Below are 18635 nucleotides of genomic sequence, written 5' to 3'. Positions count from 1 at the left end.
CCAGAAGGCTTCCAGACTTTTGGCTGTGCCCGCGCGCCCGGGCGAAGGCAGCCGGCACTACCGCCCAAGAGGCTCCAAGGGGAGCTGCTGTGGGCCGGCGCGCGCCCTTCCGCTCCGCGTGGTCGTTGCCATAGCTACAGACGCGAACTGTCGAGGGGGCGGGGCCGGCGCGTGCGCGTCATTCCTAGCGCGACGCTCCGCCGCGCCTCCCGCCTTTCTGTTCTCAGGCCCTCCGCGCGCACGGCAACCGTTCCACCTGCGCGCCTTCGCGCTCGCCGCCCACTCTTGTCCGGTTCTGCGCCGGCGCGGGGCCGGCTAGGACGCGCGGGGGTTTTGCGAGACGCATGCGTAGTGCGCGGCCCGCCGCTTCGCTGTCGATCGGGAACCGCCGTTGCCGCCTCCCTACCGGCAAGTGCTAGAAGGGGAGCCGAGGGTCGCTGCCGCCGCCGCCACCGCCACCATGGGGGTAAGTGAGACTGGAGAAGTAATGGGAAGTCTACAGATGCAGGTCATCCTCTGAGTCCTCATTGTTTCTTGAACCCCCTCACGTGACCGTGACCCCCTTACAGCCTCACGTGACCCCCGGCCCCCACTTGACCAGAGTTGCCCCACGCCTCATTGTAAAAGTCCCCGCTTTGAGCCTAGCCCAGAAATCCTCCGGGAATCCTCTTCTTCCTCCCCCTCAACACCCCCTCTCCTCTGTCCCTTCCTGCCTCTCTGACCCCCGAGAGGGCCTCCCCATTCCCGAGCTCCTGTTGAGTCCCTGACGTTAGCCCCTTGCTCCTTGAAGACACCCATCATCTGGCTGTCACGGTCCTAGCGGTTTCCTGTCACCCGGACTTGTAGAGAACTGAGGCCGGGAGGCAAGAAGGCGCATGGCCAAGGTCACACTGATAATGGCTTGGTAATGGCTTGGGCTCTGGACCCCATCCGGCGACTCCGGAGTCCCTATGGCATTTGCTTCCCGCTGCTCAAATCTCTACCCAGCCGATTGCCCTACACTTTTGAACCGGCGCTACCAGCTTCCTCCTGCTCCAGATGAAACATAGCCTGCCTTTCCACGCAAGCATGCCCGTTCAGCTTCTGGCTGCAGTAAAGTGGATCTTAGAAGTTGGATTGCTCTTAGTCACATCACTGCAGGTGGCTTGCAATGGAAGAGGGGGTGGAGACGTTCAGATGAGTCGGGAGGATGGATGGTTAATAGTCCCAGCCTGGAAGGATAGCAACCACCTGTTAACGGTCTGACAGCAAGAAGATGCATTTATATGCCCTTTCCTGGGATGTGCAGATCTAGGGTTGGGTAAAAGCACCTCCTAGAAATGTAACGAGCTCTCCTTAGGGTTCGTGTGGAATTTGCAGCACCCTTAGGGAGTCCTGACTTTGGAACTAGATGTGCCTCAGTGGCAGCCCCATCTTTAATGACTAGCGGCATGACACTGCAGGTGATGGGGCCTTGCTTGATTTTATTCCTGTTGGTGTGATGCATGTGATCTCCCTCTTAGGATGGTGGTGGAAATAAATGAGAAAGTGGATGTAAATAACCCACTAGGTGCCCTTAAGCGGTAGCTGCTGTTTTACTTATAGTCTCAACCTCACTTCAGTGATCCAAAATAGACCGATGCTATTTTTATCCCATTGGGTTTGTCCCTACTGTCTCTAACCTAGATTTTTCCCTCTCTAACAAACAAATCAGTTTATTAGACAAAAAAAGTCTAGCTTGTGTCAAACACTTTTTTAGGAATCCATGTCAAAACAAGACTTGGGTGGTCTGGGGTTCTATAGCTCCGTGGTAATGTGTGCACTTAGCATATGTGAGACCCTGAGTTCAATCTTCACAAAAACCCCCAAACCTCCCAAAACATTTGCGATAGTTCAGGCAGTATTTTTTATTCCTGTTTACCTAATGTGAAGAAAATCAAGGCTAGCCCTTGGCATATTTAACTTGGATTTTAATGAGCAATCCCAGGCCCCAGTTGAAACTAAATGAAATCAAGTTTCTAGTGTCACTCATTAACTCTTTGCCCAGAGTCAGCCATTGCAGACTAAGCCCTCAGCAAAAAAGGTAACAAGTCTCAGGTTCTGGACTTATTCATTGGTGGCACTGAAGTCATGGGGCTCAGGTACACTGTAGACTTGGCTTGCTTTGGGTTCCCATCTGTTGCTCATACTGTGGAGATGTTTCTCACAACAACTTCCATCAGTCTGTCTGCTGACCTAAAACTCAAGGCAGTAGAGACTTGAATGACCCTCACTGGATCCAGTCTGGAATCCTCCCATCACTCTCCTCCGGCCCCGCCTCCGTGCCCCACCTGCATAGCTAGAAGTTGTTCCTAGTAATCACCACCCATTACCCTAGGCAGTACCCCACTTCTTTACCCAGGCTGAGTGATAGTGGGAGCAGGTGGAACAGCACCTCTCAGGGTTCTGCTACTCGCTGGGTTTGAGTTAGAGCATACGTCTCTCTCATTGCTAGCGCCAGCCGGATGGAAGCATTGACCCTGAGGTCTAAGTGATGTCAAACCTCAGACTGGTAAGGGGAGATCAGTATTTCTGGGGAAAGCAGTATTTATATAGCATCAACATGAGCCACGTGTGATGTCACGGGAGGGATGTATACTTTAGGGTTCAAGCCTGAATTTGAGTCTGGGCCTCCTGTTCGTAGACACTGAATGAACACATACTGGTAAGTAAGGTAGAGATTTACCCCGGCCTGGTGGAGCTGAGTCCAGCCGAGGTCGGTAAGACCCGCCAGAACTCTATGGTTCTGTGACTTGAGTTAGTAACTTGTTCTCACAGCTCCACTGTCTAACACATCCTCTTCAGAAAAGCAGAGGCAGAGGGCTGGGCATATAGCTGTTCTATGAAGTACCTGCCTGGCATGCATGAGGCACTGGGTTTGATCCCTAGCACCTCATAAAACTGAGTGAGTTGGGGTTGGGGATTTAGCTCAGTGGTAGAGCGCTTGCCTAGGAAGCGCAAGGCCCTGGGTTCGGTCCCCAGCTCCGGGAAAAAAAAAAAAAAAAAAAAAAAAAAGAACCAGAAAAACTGAGTGAGTTGAGGCAGGAGGAGCAGAAGGTCATCCTTAGCTACATAGCCAGTTAGGAACCAACCTGAGCTATAGGAGATCCTGCAGCCCCCTCAAAGAATGCACTGGCAGAGTATCTGACACTAGTGGGTTCCTGTAAACAGGGACCATTTAAAGCTGAAGATGTAGCTCAGTGTGACATAGTTGCTGTGAATAAGCTTTGGTCCTAGCATATCTATAGCTAGAAAGAGTTTATATCCAGTGCATAGTACCATTTTATCTATAAGGCAGCCCTTTGAGTATTGGTGTGGGAATTATTAGCTCTGTTCTATGGTTGAGGAAACTGAGGTTCTGACATATTGAATAACTTGCCAAAAGGGTTTTAAGTAACATGCCTAAAGTCACAGCTATTAAGTGAAAGAGTTGAGAATCAAATCCAGGTCTCTGGACTCAGAAGCCCACACTCTTTATTATATAAAGCTCCCTTGGGAGAGACACTTAGCCACAAGAAGCTTTACTGCTCACTGTGCTTATTTCCCACTTTAATTAGCAAGTTGTCCTGCGTCCCTGTAGGACAGCCTTACCTCCACAAGGCTTCAGTGACGCTAATTGGAACAGTGGGAGACCACTCTGACTGGTGTTTGCTGGAGTTGCAGAGGAGCCCCTGCCTGTGTGGCCCAGCCTGCCTCCACCCCTCACTCTGCTAGTGGCCAAGTGTTTAAGGAGTGTTGTCCATTATCTCAGTCTCCTCGGTGGTGGCCTTGGGCCTCATTTTGAGGGTTGCCTGGTTTGCCAGTCAGCCTGCAAAAGTCTCAGAAACCGTGTTCCTGTGTTCAGAAATGAGATGTTGTGGAAGAACCCAGGTTTTGTGCTTTGGGGATCCTGGGAATCCTGGTTTCCAGCACCTTTAATCTCGCCCCACAGTGTGTTATGTGGCAGCCCAGCAGTCCTACAGTCTGTTGGCTTGGCAGGATGGAGAAGGGAGCTTAAATCTACTTGCGAAGGTGAAGATAGGCTAGCATCCCAGTTTCCCTGGAGATGTTCAAATGGTCATTTGGGGTGGAAGGTGGGGCATGGCCTTGTCTGGCTGATGGAAAACTCATGTTCCTGATGCTCTGTGGTGAAGCTCTGGGGACTTATCTACTGTTTCTCTTTTCCCTGCCTCCACCTTAGCATGGAGGTGGTATATGAGGTGGCACTGTTGGGAATTGGTTCCCAGGTAATGGACATGAAGAAATCAGTTGCTGAGTGGCTGTCTGAGTGTGCTTGAGGCCCCCAGCTTTATCTCTTTGGTGACCGAGTTCAAGTCTAGATGTGCTTCTGCCCATGGAGACAAATGCTGCCTCTGTGGCCTGGCCCCTCAGGTTGTCTCCTTTTGGCCACTTAATGTCTGGGGATCTGTGCATGAGTCATGTTCCTTTGGGCCTCAGATTCTTAATGTATAAAGGGAAGAATGGCTTCTGCTCTGAGCCTTGACCTGTGTATTTCTGTGAAAGTCCTTTGTTAATGGACTTCAGTGTGGTGCTGAAGCCTATATTCAAGAGAAAACGAGTCCTGGGAAACCTGTTAGTGGGACCACTTCTGTTTCCATTTGCACTCTGAAAACAGCCTCAAGCTGGGGGTATAGCTGAATGCTAGACCACTGGCCTGGCATGCACAAGGCCCTGAGCTCTATCCTTACCAGCACCACAGAGACCAACAGAAACGTGCTCTAGTCTCTGTGCCTTTCCTCTCAGGAGAGGTGAGACATGAGAGCTAGCCTGGCTCCTGGCACAGTGATGGGAAGTAGCTGGTGCTGGCATCTGCCTGTCAGGGTCTTAATTCTTTAACCTTCTGATGCTGAAGCTCACGCTAAGCAGTGCTGTTCCTTTGAACATCCAGGCTGAAGTTATGCTTTGGAGCTTACCCATCTGTTTAACAGCTGGTTTTCTTTCTTTTTTTTTTTTTTTTTTTGGTTCTTTTTTTCGGAGCTGGGGACCGAACCCAGGGCCTTGCGCTTCCTAGGTAAGCGCTCTACCGCTGAGCTAAATCCCCAGCCCCTAACAGCTGGTTTTCAATTCATGTGAATGTGTATTGTTCAATGTCCTATCCTGGGGCCAGGCAGTGCCATGGTCACATTGGTATTGGCGGTATTTGACCTCTCTCCAGTGAGCTGTGGGAGATGTATGCCGGAGTCAGGAGATCTGGGCTGTCCAGTCCTCCCTGGAAGGGTGAGCAAGAAGGCATCATCAAGCACCCTTCTGTTGCCCTGGTGACAATAGCACCAGGCAGGACTGGAGGCTTTACTCTTAGATCAGGGCATGATGCGGTTTTGTTCTAGGACCCAGCAGGGAAAGAGTAGAAAACAACTTTTGATGAAAAGTGGGGGTTGTGGCTCACGCCTGTAATCCTAGCACTTGGGAGGCTGAGACAGGATGATTACTGCTGAGTTGGGGGCCTGCCTGAGCTACTGTATGAAACCACCCTCTTCCTGTGCCCCCCAAAAAAAGCAGGGAGAAGAGGGGTTTTTGAAAGAGCCCCATATTAGCCTTCACATAGGGTCTGATTAAGATACAAGGGACAACTTCTCTTCCCACCCTGCCATCATGCCCTGCAGCTTGGTCTTGCTGACCATGTGGGACTTCTGCCCTGAGGTGAACTCATGAGGCCTTCAGTCCACACTTGACATCAGCAGGTGCATAGTGTGACTGCCACTTAGCCTGGGCTGGGCAGAGCTTCTGGGAGTGGTTCTGAATTGCTTCCACAGGGCTGTGTCTCATAGTCAGAAGACACTTTAAAGAAATGCTGCCTGGGGCTACTTCAGACCCCAGAAAGTTCCCCTAAATGTTCCTGAGAGTGAACATTTCCTCCTTAGGAAGGAGCTGCCTTCCTAAGTAAATGTGCAGATCTGCTGCTGGGCCACACATTCAGGTCAGGTTAACCAGTTCGAGACCCCTTGGATTCCTCTGACGGAATTTGCCATAGCCCTTCCAGTGGTGGTGTTTTTCTTGTTGCAGAGAAAGTCGAGCAAGGCCAAAGAGAAGAAGCAGAAGCGATTGGAGGAGAGAGCAGCCATGGACGCGGTCTGTGCCAAAGTGGATGCAGCCAACAGGGTGACTCTCAGTTCTCCCTCAACTTTAGTTTGCTTCTTTATTTGACTTCTTGGCGCCACCCAGTGGCAGATCTGTGGCACTGTCCCACATGGATTGGGAGGAGGGGCCGTGGTTGGCTCAGGTGTTGAGGGTTGTGTGGAAATGATACAGGTCTTCCTGAAGCAGAGATTGTTTGGGTGAGGAACCCTCTCTTGAGACATGGCATGTGGTTCTTAACCCTTCCTTCTTTCAGAGGTTCCTGGCTGCCCATGGGTACTGTAAGCGCTGCTTCACCCAAGGCGGCTTCACTGGCCTGGTCCCTGGGACTGTTAGATGTGGATCAGTTGGGGGAGGGAGGCTGGGAGCTTTCACACTGAGCCTGAAGAGTTCGGCCTTGGTAGCCTTCCTACATCTGCATCATGCTGTATTTCACATGTCCTCCTAATTATGGGGTAGGGGGTGCACATGAATGTAGGTGTCTGTAGGGGCAGAAGCTTTAATACCCCTTGGAGCTAGTGTTACTGAAAGTTGTAAGCTGTCCTATATGGGTCCTGGGAAATGGGCCCAGTCCTTCTGAAAGTGCAGAACTCCTGAACCATCTTTCTAGCCCAGTATGTTAATTTTTGTTAATCTCCACATTGGTAAATGGCTGTGCCTTTGCAGTGATATTCTGCAATGTCGTGCTTTTCTATCTTGGTGACGGTCAGTTGTAGGTGGTTGGCACTCTTGCTCCTGAGATATTTAAGCAGTCCTCATTTCTTTCCTGGGTTAGTGGCACGGGGACAGGCACTGTGCCCCAGGCCGGTGCTGTTTGTTCTTTCACCACATTGGTGGTTTCCCACGTCCTCATCAGTGTCGTCTTCCTTCGTCTGTGTCTCCTCTGTCCACAGCTTGGAGACCCTCTGGAGGCGTTCCCAGTCTTCAAGAAGTACGACCGCAATGGGTGAGTTGGGCTTAGCGTTCCACATGTCACCTGCTGCTCCACTCTCCAGAGTTCTCCCTTACGAGACAGCAGCAACTGCTGTTGCCTCTGGTTGATGCAGTCAGTCTCCCAGTTAAGGTGATTCGGGAATTGATGGGTGTGCAAGCATTGTGTGTAATTGAGGTTGTATGAGTGCACACTGATAGCCTTCTAAGACTTATATCTTTCTTTGTTCAAAGAATCTAATAAGACTTGGAAACTTGTCGGCTGCTGTCATAGTTTATGATTGGGAACCTGAGGCTCAGAAAATATGAATAACGTTTCTGGGTTTATACAGTACCCTCACATCTGAAGGAGTTTCTGATTCCCAATTCAGTGCTTCTTCCTTGAGTATATAGTATATAATATGCTGGCTGTTTAACACTGGTTAAAGTTCTTAGCCTGGCTTGCCTAGATTTGTAATCAGAAATGGGTCCAAAAACTTGGCTTGAGCTGAGCAGTGGTAGCTCACGCCTTTGATCCTAGCACTCAGAAGGCAGAGGCAGGTGGATCTCTGAGTTCTAGGCTAGCCTGATCTACAAAGTGAGTTCCAAGATGGCCAGGAATACATAAAGGTGGCAGTCTCAAAAAACAGAGCAGAACAACAGCAACAGAAAACTTGTCTGTGTCTGAAGAGTGGGACAGAGTATTGACATACACAAAAATAAATAAATCTTTAAAAAAAAATTGGCTTGGAGAGGCAGAAGGATCATGAGTTTGAGACTAGTCTAGACTATATAGTAAGGCACTGATACTGTCTTAACAATCAAAGAACAATGGCTCCATGGTTAAGAGCACTGACTGCTCATCCAGAGGTCCTGAGTTCAATTCCCAGCTATCACATGGCAGCTCACAACCATCTGTAATGGGATCTGATGCCCTCTTCTGTGTGTCTGAAGACAGCTACAGTGTACTCATATACATAAAACAAAACTTTTAAAAAATTAAAGAGCAAAATAGAAGAAAGAAAAAAAATATTGGGGTCTAATGGTTCTCCTTAGGAGAAGGCTTAGACCCAAAGCGCTGATTCATGGAGCCTGCCTACAGTAAATATGGCTGTTGTGACTGCCATCTCAGGTGGCATTTGGATCTAAGTTGCAGGCCCTTTTCCTTTGCCCTCCCGTTTTATTCTGTGCTGTGCTCCCTTGACTCAGAGAGGTCAGAGGTCACACTTCCTTTGTGTTATGGTAAAGAGTGGTTGGACCTTTCATTATTGTCCCTGGAAATAAGGATGTTGCTAGAAAGTGTTGAGGTGTGCTGAGGAGATGTGAACAGGTGTAGAGGGGCAGCTGCATAAATTCCTAAGCCCTGTGGCATTTTACAGCTACGTGGCAACCATATCTTCCCATCTGGGGTCTGACACATAACAGTTCCTGTGGCAGCTTTGTTCCTCAGTCTCTGGGAGGTCGTGGCCTGATTAGAGATCTCTCCTGTGGTTTTACTTAGTGTTTTTTATGTGCTGTGTGTCTATTGACTTCCAGAAATCTGGACCCACTCGGAGGCAAGGCACATAGTAGGTTAGCTGTTCCGTAGCTTGCATTTCATATGGTTCCTGTAGCTGTGGTCCTTCTTCAGCATGTCATGACAGCACTTGAGAAGCTCAGGCAGAGGGGTTTCTGTGAGTTTGAGGGCTGCATACTGATTCAAGACAGCCCGAGGAAGTTGGGGATTTAGCTCAGTGGTAGAGCTCTTGCTAGGCCCTGGGTTCGGTCCCCAGCTCCGAAAAAAAAGAAAAGAAAAAAAAAAAAAAAGAAAAAAAAGACCAGCCCGAGCTACCTGGGAAGACCAAAAATAAAAAAGTACAGATGAATGTAGGCTGACCTTTGGGTGTTTTCTAGCTAATGGGTGCAGTGCTGGGTTTGGATGATTGATACTTGGGAGGGAAGGCTCTTCCAAGACAGGAGGTTAAGGTCTTTCTGGTCAGCAGAGATGACAGTTGATTCCAGTGGGAACTTCCATTGTGAAGATTGTGTCAAAGGCTCGTGAAAGATGCTGTATGGGAATTCTTTAAAGGCTTAATTTTAGACAGGTGACCTATCATTCTAGAATTTGGGAGGCCGAAGCAGAAGAGTTCAAGGTTACTCTAAGGTGCATAGTGAGAGCCTGTGTCAAAAAGAAATAAAATAAAAAAGGTTAGTGGGCAGACAGACAAAAACACTGATGAGGTAGTTCCACAGGTAGGTGCTTGCCACATAAGCCTGATGGCTTGAATTTGATCCCCAGATACCTATGGTAGAAGAAAACCTGTTTCCTGAAGTTGTCCTCTGACCTCCGAGTGGGTCTTCACTCATACCCCCCCACCCCAACCCCACACACACACACACACACACACACACACTCACACACACACTCACTCTCTCTCTCTCTCTCTCTCTCTCTCTCTCTCTCTCTCTCTCTCTCTCACTCACACACGTTGCTTTATGTTTTTCCAGATAGGGTCTTACTGTGTAGACTATAGCCTTGGCTGGCGTGGAGGGAGCTTGTGTTCTGTAGACCTGATGTACAGACTGGGCTGATTGCCCACGGTCAGTCTGTTTGTCTGCTGAGTGCTAGGATTAAAGGTGTGTCCCACTACACCCAGTAACTTAAATAAATATTTGTTTCATTTCAAATTGTATGTATGTATGTGGGTATGTGCACATGAATGCAAGTGTCCTGAGGCCAGGGGCATCTGGAGCTCCAGTTAGAAGCCATCATCAATGAATGAGGTGGGTGCTGGGTGCCAAACTCAGTGTCCCTGGAAGAGCAGCCAGCATCTGAACTTCACTGCGGAGCCGTTATCCAGCTCCTTCCCACATTTTTTTTTCTTTTCTTTTTTTTGGAGCTGGGGACCGAACCCAGGGCCTTGCAGTTGCTAGGCAAGCGCTCTACCACTGAGCTAAATCCCCAACCCCCCCACATTTTTTTTTTAAACTAGAGTTTTTTGGACTAATTTCTCTCAGTCTCCTTGGAAAGAGGGGCCTTAATGTGTAGAGCAGTGCTTTAGACCTGTTCTGCCTGTGTGATGAGATGTCCGTCGCCATTGGGTGTTAGGGGAAGAAGAACAGACACATGGGACGGGGCTGCAGAAGGGCGTTTGGTTTCAGTCTTGAAAGGTGCAGGTCGAGGGGGGAAAGGGGTGGCGCGCGCGCCATTTCTAGTCGTTTTCAAAGCGCCTCGCGCTGATTCTCACGGGCCAGGCTGCCGGCCCCCCGCTCTGCCCTGGGTTGGTAGCTTATGTCGATCTTGATGAAAGAGCAATCGATGCTCTCAGGGAATTTAATGAAGAAGGAGCTCTGTCTGTGCTGCAGCAGTTCAAAGAGAGCGACTTATCCCATGTTCAGAACAAAAGTGCATTTTTATGTGGAGTTATGAAGACCTACAGGCAAAGAGAGAAACAAGGCAGCAAGGTACAAGAGTCCACGAAAGGGCCTGATGAAGCAAAGATCAAGGCCTTGCTCGAGAGGACTGGTTATACTTTGGATGTAACCACAGGACAGAGGAAGTATGGTGGGCCTCCACCAGACAGTGTGTACTCAGGTGTGCAACCAGGAATTGGAACAGAGGTCTTTGTAGGTAAAATTCCAAGAGACTTGTATGAGGATGAGTTGGTGCCCCTTTTTGAGAAGGCTGGTCCTATCTGGGATCTACGCCTCATGATGGATCCACTTTCTGGTCAGAACAGAGGCTATGCGTTTATCACCTTCTGTGGAAAGGAAGCCGCCCAGGAAGCAGTTAAACTGTGTGACAGCTATGAGATTCGCCCTGGTAAACACCTGGGAGTGTGCATTTCTGTGGCAAACAACAGACTTTTTGTTGGATCCATTCCAAAGAATAAAACTAAAGAGAATATTCTGGAAGAGTTCAGTAAAGTCACAGAGGGTTTGGTGGACGTTATTCTCTATCATCAACCCGATGACAAAAAGAAGAATCGGGGGTTCTGCTTCCTTGAATATGAGGATCACAAGTCAGCAGCACAAGCCAGACGCCGGCTGATGAGTGGAAAAGTCAAAGTGTGGGGAAATGTAGTTACAGTTGAGTGGGCTGACCCCGTGGAAGAACCGGATCCGGAAGTCATGGCAAAGGTAAAAGTTTTATTTGTGAGAAACCTGGCTACTACAGTGACAGAAGAAATACTAGAAAAGTCATTCTCTGAATTTGGAAAACTGGAGAGAGTGAAGAAGTTGAAAGATTATGCATTTGTTCATTTTGAAGACAGAGGAGCTGCTGTTAAGGCTATGGATGAAATGAATGGAAAAGAAATAGAAGGGGAAGAAATTGAAATTGTCTTAGCTAAGCCACCAGACAAGAAAAGGAAAGAGCGCCAAGCTGCTAGACAGGCCTCCAGAAGCACTGCGTATGAAGATTATTATTATCACCCTCCTCCCCGAATGCCGCCTCCAATGAGAGGTCGAGGTCGCGGAGGGAGAGGTGGATATGGCTACCCTCCAGATTACTATGGTTATGAAGACTACTATGATGATTACTATGGTTATGATTATCACGACTACCGTGGAGGCTATGAAGATCCCTACTACGGCTATGATGATGGCTATGCAGTAAGAGGAAGAGGAGGAGGAAGGGGGGGGTGAGGTGCTCCACCACCACCAAGGGGGCGGGGAGCACCACCTCCAAGAGGTAGAGCTGGCTATTCACAGAGGGGGGCACCTTTGGGACCACCAAGAGGCTCAAGGGGTGGCAGAGGGGGTCCTGCACAACAGCAGAGAGGCCGTGGTTCTCGTGGAGCTCGGGGCAATCGAGGGGGCAATGTAGGAGGCAAGAGAAAGGCAGATGGGTACAACCAGCCTGATTCCAAACGTCGTCAGACCAACAACCAACAGAACTGGGGTTCCCAACCCATCGCTCAGCAGCCGCTTCAGCAAGGTGGTGACTATTCTGGTAACTATGGTTACAATAATGACAACCAAGAATTTTATCAGGATACTTATGGGCAACAGTGGAAATAGACAAGTGAGGGCTTGTAAACGATTCTGTCAAGATCCGATTGGCTCTAGATCTACATTCTTCAAACAAAATTGGCGTAACTGTTTCATCTTTAAGTAGCAGTTTGCTGCCATTTGTATTCAGCTGAAGAAGTCACTCTTGTGTATATTCTCAAGGCTTCTTATTTTTCTTCTTTTCTAAATGCTCTCGGACATTACTGGGCTTGCAGAGGTCCCTTATTCTGGGGTCACAATGCTTTTACCGTTCCAAGCTTCATCCTAGCTTCAGAACAAACTGTAAATCATGATTTTGCAGAGCCTTTGGTTTGGACAGTTCTGTGTTTTGGATGTGGAATAGATTACATAGGAGTATGACGTATGCTGTAAATAAAAGTACAACAGTACTTTGTCTCAGTACTTTTAAGGAATTAAAGCAAACAGACTTAAGTTTCCTTGTATTGAAAATAACCTATGACTGTATGTTTTGCATTCCTAGAAGCAGGTTAACTGTGTTTTTAAATTGTTATAACCACACCTTTTTGAAATCTGCCCTACAAAATTTGTTTGGCTTAAACGTCAAAGCCGTGACAATTTGTTCTTTGATGTGATTGTATTTCCAATTTCTTGTTCATGTAAGATTTCAATAAAACTCAAAAATCTATTCAAAACAAAAAAAAAAAAACAAAAAACAAAAAAAAAAAAAAAAAAAAAAAAAAAAAAGAAAGGTGCAGGTCGTCCAACTGCTTTTAAAGGCATGACAGGTGGATAAGAGAGACCTGGGCCTCTGACAGTCCAGTGAGAGAAGGGCAGAGGTTAGAGTTAGAGGGACGTGTGCTTACAGTCAGCTAGGAGACAGTGTTTCTGGTAACATATTATTAGGTGTGTTATTAGAAACTGAGGGGACTGAGCAGGTATGGGAAAGCAAAAATGTAGCCAAGAAAGAGAGCAGTTGACAGAGGAGTCTGATCAAAGCAGTCCAGGAAATGGGCCCTGTGGCAGGAGGGCGGCCATATGATAACAGTTGTTAATCCTAGGTCTGGAAAACTTGGCTTTCCCTTTTAGGGTACCTGGGACTGGCATGCCTCCCTGACGGACATTCAGGAAGGAATAGCAGTGTCCTGATGAGAGCCCCAGGCCTGATGCCTCCTGTCTGCTTCTCAGGTTGAATGTCTCCATTGAATGTAAGCGAGTGTCTGGATTGGAGCCAGCCACTGTGGATTGGGCCTTCGACCTGACCAAAACCAATATGCAGACGATGTAAGCATGGCCCTACCAAGGGCAACCCTGTACCCAATGGCTTTCGTCCAAGGCCCCCTGTCCTGATTGCCCCAACTCCCCAGGTATGAGCAAAGTGAGTGGGGCTGGAAGGACCGAGAAAAACGGGAGGAAATGACCGATGACCGAGCCTGGTACCTCATTGCTTGGGAAAACAATTCCATCCCAGTTGCCTTTTCTCACTTCCGATTTGATGTGGAGTGCGGGGATGAAGTCCTGTACTGGTAGGAACCGAGGTTTACGGTGGGGTGGAGGGCAGGAAAGCAAGTGGCAGAGCCGGCTGCCCTCTCTGGGCTTAGGGCCTGCCTGAGGCTGCAGGCTCCTCCATTGGGTCTAGGCACTCAGTCCTCTGCTTTCTCTGTTAGCTATGAAGTGCAGTTGGAAAGCAAGGTGCGACGGAAAGGCCTAGGGAAGTTCCTCATTCAGATCCTGCAGCTCATGGCCAACAGGTAAGGGGCTGTGGCATGGCTGGGTGGAAAGAACTGCACTGAGGAGGTGGTTTCCTTGGACTTCCTCAAGGAAAAAGGCATCTAGACCCTGTCAGGAAGATGAACCTGCTTTGCTGTGACTCTACGTTAAGAGGACAAGTGGGACAGACCCCTGACACTGAGGCACTCTGACCAACCTGCTGTGGTAGGAGGGGCTTAGTGTCAGGGTCCCCAAGATCTTTGCAGACTGGAGGAAGGATAGAAAGAAGTAGGAGAGAGTGGAGACCTGAACTTAGTTTCTGCATCACCCCACCCGCCCCCTCGTTATTTGAGACAGAGTTTCTGTTATTTGAGACAGAGTTTCTGTGTGGCCCTGGCTGTCCGGGAACTCTCTGTAGGTTAGGCTGGCCTTGAATTCACAGATACTCGCCTGCCTCTGCCCCTGCTTATTCACTGTATTTTGTTGATATGTTTTAGTTTTTTGAGGCTGGGTCTCACTCACAGGGTAGCCTTTAACCCAGGGAAATCCCCTTGCCTCAGTTTCCCAACCATTGATGTTGTAGGCATGAGAAACTGTGTCCAATATGCCTGTTTTTGAGATTTTTTTTAAAAATATGGATATTTTTCCTGTATTTATGGGCACTGTGTTGGTGCTTGGTACTTTTAGCGGCCAGAAGAGGGCATCGGATTCCTTGGAACTAGGGTTACAGATGGTTGTGCACCTTAATATCAGTGCTAGAGATTTAACCCCAGGTCTTCTGCAACTCCTGAGACATTTCTCCAAACCTTTTTTTTTTTTTTTTTGGTTCTTTTTTGTTTTTTTTCGGAGCTGGGGACCGAACCCAGGGCCTTGCGCTTCCTAGGCAAGCGCTCTACCACTGAGCTAAATCCCCAACCCCCAAACCTTTTTTTAATACACACTTTTGTGTATGTTTGTGTGTATGTGTGTTGGTGTGTGCATGTGTGTGTGCGTGCGCGTGTGTATGTGTGTGTGTTGGTGTGTGCGTGTGTGTGCCATGTGGGTGTAGTGCCTACGGAGGCCAGAAGGATGTGAGAGACTAGGTCTTGAGCTACAAGCAGGTAGATATGAGTTACCCTGTGGCTATGGCTAGGAAGGAAACTCCAATCCTCTGGAAGACCCGAGTGTTCTACAGTACTGAGCCAACTGTTTGATTCTGTTTCTAAAAGACGCTCCCTCTGCTTTCTTCCAGCACACAGATGAAGAAGGTGATGTTAACTGTTTTTAAACACAATCATGGCGCCTATCAGTTCTTCCGGGAGGCACTTCAGTAAGGAACAAGCTCTGGTGTGGTCCCTCAGGGTGGTTAGGGTGGTCCTCTTGCTGGTTCCCGGGTACCTGCTTGTTCTCCTCCTGACTCTAGTCAGTGCCCCACAGGCTCTGGGGTTTTTGAGATGGTATTGCAGTGCCTTCTGACTTAGCCCTCATTCCCCATCCCAGAGGTCTCAGAACTGTTAGAGCAAAGCATTGAGCTTCCCAACACCAGGCCTTTCTCTGTCTGTCGTGCAGGTTTGACATTGATGACTCTTCCCCCAGCATGTCTGGTTGCTGTGGGGAGGACTGCTCCTATGAGATCCTGAGCCGGAGGACCAAGTTTGGGGACAGTCAGCACTCCCACACGGGCGGGCACTGTGGTGGCTGTTGCCACTGAACTCCTAGAACCACTTGCAAGGGAAGTCACTCTCCTTAGGCCTGTCCTCTCCCCTGGTCTTATGCTACTTGCCAGTTCTGCATGAGCCAGGCCTATCCTGAGAACACAGAACCCTGGGGAGCAGTGACCCCACTGCCTTTCCACCTCCCTCCTGGAAAAGCAAGAGTGCCAGGAGGGAGCACCGAGGACAGGGTGCTGCGCGGATGACAGCTTGGCCATCAAGCCCCGCCTTGTGTAGTAACTGCCTCCTTACTTAGTTCTTGGGCCCCTAAAATGGAAGGCTCCCTCTTGTCTGCATCTGGATTCCTGACAGGGCTGCACACCATGCCCCATACGGACAAATGGAATGTTCATACTCAGTTTGTAAAGGCCTGGGGTTTGCTGGTCCCCAGAAAGGACTGGATGCAAATCTGGGCGCACAGCGCACGTTGGACATCTTTTCTCTGTGGACAAAGTGCTCTTTCAAAGACCATGCAGCCCTTGATGTTAAGGTGCAGGGGTTTGCGCCGTGATCTTATAGATCCACAGGGTAGCGTCTCAGGGGACCAGTCAACTTCAGGAGGGAGTCTGCCTCCATCACTATCAGTAAGGCAGAGAAGACCAGGAAGAGCTTCACTTACATGTTTGTCATAGGGATATGGCCTCTCTGGGCCTTTGGACTTTGCTGCATTTTCATGATCTTGACTTGACCTTTTTATTCAAGAAGGAAGTCAAAGTCCTGCCTGTTCTCACACCTCCTTCTCAGTCCAGATACCTCTGTTCTTAGTCTCAAGGGGAGTAACATCAGGGAACCCCTCGTCTTCCCCCAGAATATGAATCCATTTCTTCCTGTTCTTGGTGCTGATAGCTCTCTGAAGGTAGGGTGCTTCCCTGCCACCCTCCCTGCCTGAGGAGCCCCAGCCAGCAGCAGGCCCCTTTGCCTGTTCTCCCTAGCCCCATCCCTCACTGCCTCAATGAGGCACTCATGCCGTTGTCTTGGCTTCCCTGGGATGCCTTTCAGTGGCCACCACTGCTTTCCTGTCATGGGTGTCACCCTAAGTGGCAGGCTAGAGCCAGAAGGCCTCCTCCTCAGGGGATGCAGGCTCAGAATGTGAACTTGTTCTGACCTCTGGATCCTATTCTTCAAGGAAGCAAAACCAAATCCTCACCTAGGAAAACACACTTGCCACTTCTCCATTGCCATCCCCGAGTGCCGCCTTGGGAGGCATGTGAGAGAGCTTGCCTTTGTGCAGTTGCTCTTTGAGACTCTGATCCTGACCTCAGAGTCTGCTCACCTGACCCCCTGCTTGACTCAGGCTATCTGTTGTGGCAAGTCTCCTCAAAGCAGTCACCACCTCTCACCCAGATCCTTGGCTTGTGCAGTAGCCTGGTCATAGAGGGTCCTTTTTTACCTGGTCTGTCCTCTGTTGAGCACCCCATGCTATTCTTAGGCCTCAGCCTTGCCTTGGAGAAGGCCTTGCAGCTTACACTGGGATAGGTCTACCTTTGTCTGGCTTGCTAGCTTCGGGGGGGGGGGGGGCTATACCTCTGGTGAGAGTTGAGGCTGCCCAGAGGGAATTAGTAGGCTCCTTCCAAGAATCATGGAATAGGAACATGCTTGGAAGAGTTCTTTCCTGATCTCTGTCTTAGATCATGAATCTCTGATACCTCCCACTTAGGTCCAGAAGGACCCCCCAGTGTAAACCCATGTGAGGTGAATTGAGTGTCTTGTCTCCGTTACTGGACACCCAGCACCAGGACTCTTATGGTGCTCAGTGCCTGCCCTGTTCAGGCCCCATCCCAGAGGGCCCTTCAGGATCTTTCACTGGACCCGAGGGATGCTGGCCAAGACCAGATTACTCCTGTGGATGTTAAGCCCAGTGGTTTATCAGGCATCTTCCTTCTTCCACCTCTCGATTTTGAGAAACAGCAGGTCTAGTCTACTGTACCAGGCTCTTTGGTTTTTTGTTCCAGGTGTGTTAAAATGGTTTTTAAAGGTTTTTGTTTTGTTTTAGTGAACCTATTCCATTTCAGGTTATTTTTGTTGATGTTTAATGTGTATGGTTCTTTTTAACCCTTTCTGGAGGGTTGGGGGGTATTTTTGTTTTTAAGATCAAAGTTGGAAGGTAATTTTGTTTTATTTTTTTTTCCTAGCAGCTTGTTATCACTGGAAGCAAAGGGGAAAAAGTCTCTCTTTGTACCCATTTTATTTGTATGTCATTAATAAAAAGATACTTTGTTCAGATGCTGGGATGGTGTCCAGATAGTGGGTGCCATGGGCAGTGGGTGGCCAGCTTTGGCTTTGGGAGGCACGAGCCTGTTCTGGCCTCACACCCTTCCTGCAGAGGAAGTCTCATGGAGCCCAAGTGCTTGTGTTTGTGCCATTTCCCAGAAGTTATGGGGTGAGGTTAGGGATGTTCAGAACACTGTCTGCTTGGCATCCTGGAGCAGGCCCTGAGCCAGGCACTGACTTTGGGCATCAGTGCCCAGACATGAGTTCAGAGCTCTGAGTGAGCTGAAGGATGAGTTTGTCGCTGTGTTTGCTGTGTTACTCAGAATATTCCTCATCAAAGTTTTCAGTGAGTACTCTGAAGTCGCTCCTCACAGAGTGCAAAGTGTAGCAGGACAGAGTTTCACAGCTTGCTTCCCAAGCTGGGCTTCTGCCAGGCACAGGTTCAGAGGCAGAAAGTGGTCCTGAGAGCTGGAGCTCAGAGCTCCTGTGACAGAGAACATCACCGTATGCTTGGTCAGTGTGGCGGTAGGTGGGGGCCTAGGCAGATCTGGGGGAGAAGGGTCAGCAATAGCAAGTTGGAGCCTTTCCCCCCAAATGGGAGCTTGCGCAGGGCATGGCTGGTGCAGTGCCTGTGAGTGTTCTGCCCCTCAAGTTTGTGTGTGTGTGTGCGTGCGTGTGCGTGTGCGTGTGTGTGTTGGGAATGGAACGTGGCTGTTTCCATGCTAAGTATAGGTACACTACCATGGAACCACAAGCCCAGTCCTTGGCTTTGGTTTTGTTTTTTCAAGGAAAAAATGGCAATTATGTATTTAGGTCAGACTTGCACTCATTGTAGGCCAGATTAGCCTTGAACTCATACCAGTCCTGTTTCCAGCACTCAAGTGCTGTGGTGCCCTTCAGCTTGTCTTCACATCTGACTTAAACTGAGGTGATTTTCTCTGAATGAACATCATCTTGCCTGGGATGGCAAGTGGTGCTGAAACAATGGAGCCTGTCAACACAAGTCTGAGGCCTAGGAGAGCTGCCATTGGTACCCCATTTTGCCGCCTTTCCCATGTGTGGTATAGCTCT

The 18635-nt window shown here is 49.1% G+C and overlaps 1 protein-coding gene and 1 pseudogene across 1 annotated transcript; both read left to right on the top strand.

Moving 5' to 3' along the window:
- Positions 1-218: 218 nt before the first annotated feature.
- Positions 219-17579, top strand: Naa40 (N(alpha)-acetyltransferase 40, NatD catalytic subunit). Its single transcript, NM_001108518.1, has 8 exons — positions 219-466; positions 6022-6117; positions 6987-7039; positions 13141-13236; positions 13320-13478; positions 13620-13703; positions 14894-14971; positions 15211-17579. Exons 1-8 carry the CDS (start codon positions 461-463, stop codon positions 15350-15352), a joined length of 714 nt encoding a protein of 237 aa, NP_001101988.1. The 5' UTR covers positions 219-460; the 3' UTR covers positions 15353-17579.
- On the top strand, positions 10181-12703 carry Hnrnpr-ps2 (heterogeneous nuclear ribonucleoprotein R, pseudogene 2; annotated as a pseudogene).
- Positions 17580-18635: the final 1056 nt, after the last annotated feature.

Source organism: Rattus norvegicus, chromosome 1 (assembly GCF_021556685.1).
Source record: "Rattus norvegicus strain SHRSP/BbbUtx chromosome 1, alternate assembly SHRSP_T2T, whole genome shotgun sequence".
Lineage (NCBI taxonomy): Eukaryota > Metazoa > Chordata > Mammalia > Rodentia > Muridae > Rattus > Rattus norvegicus.
This window is presented reverse-complemented; position numbering and strand designations above follow the sequence as displayed.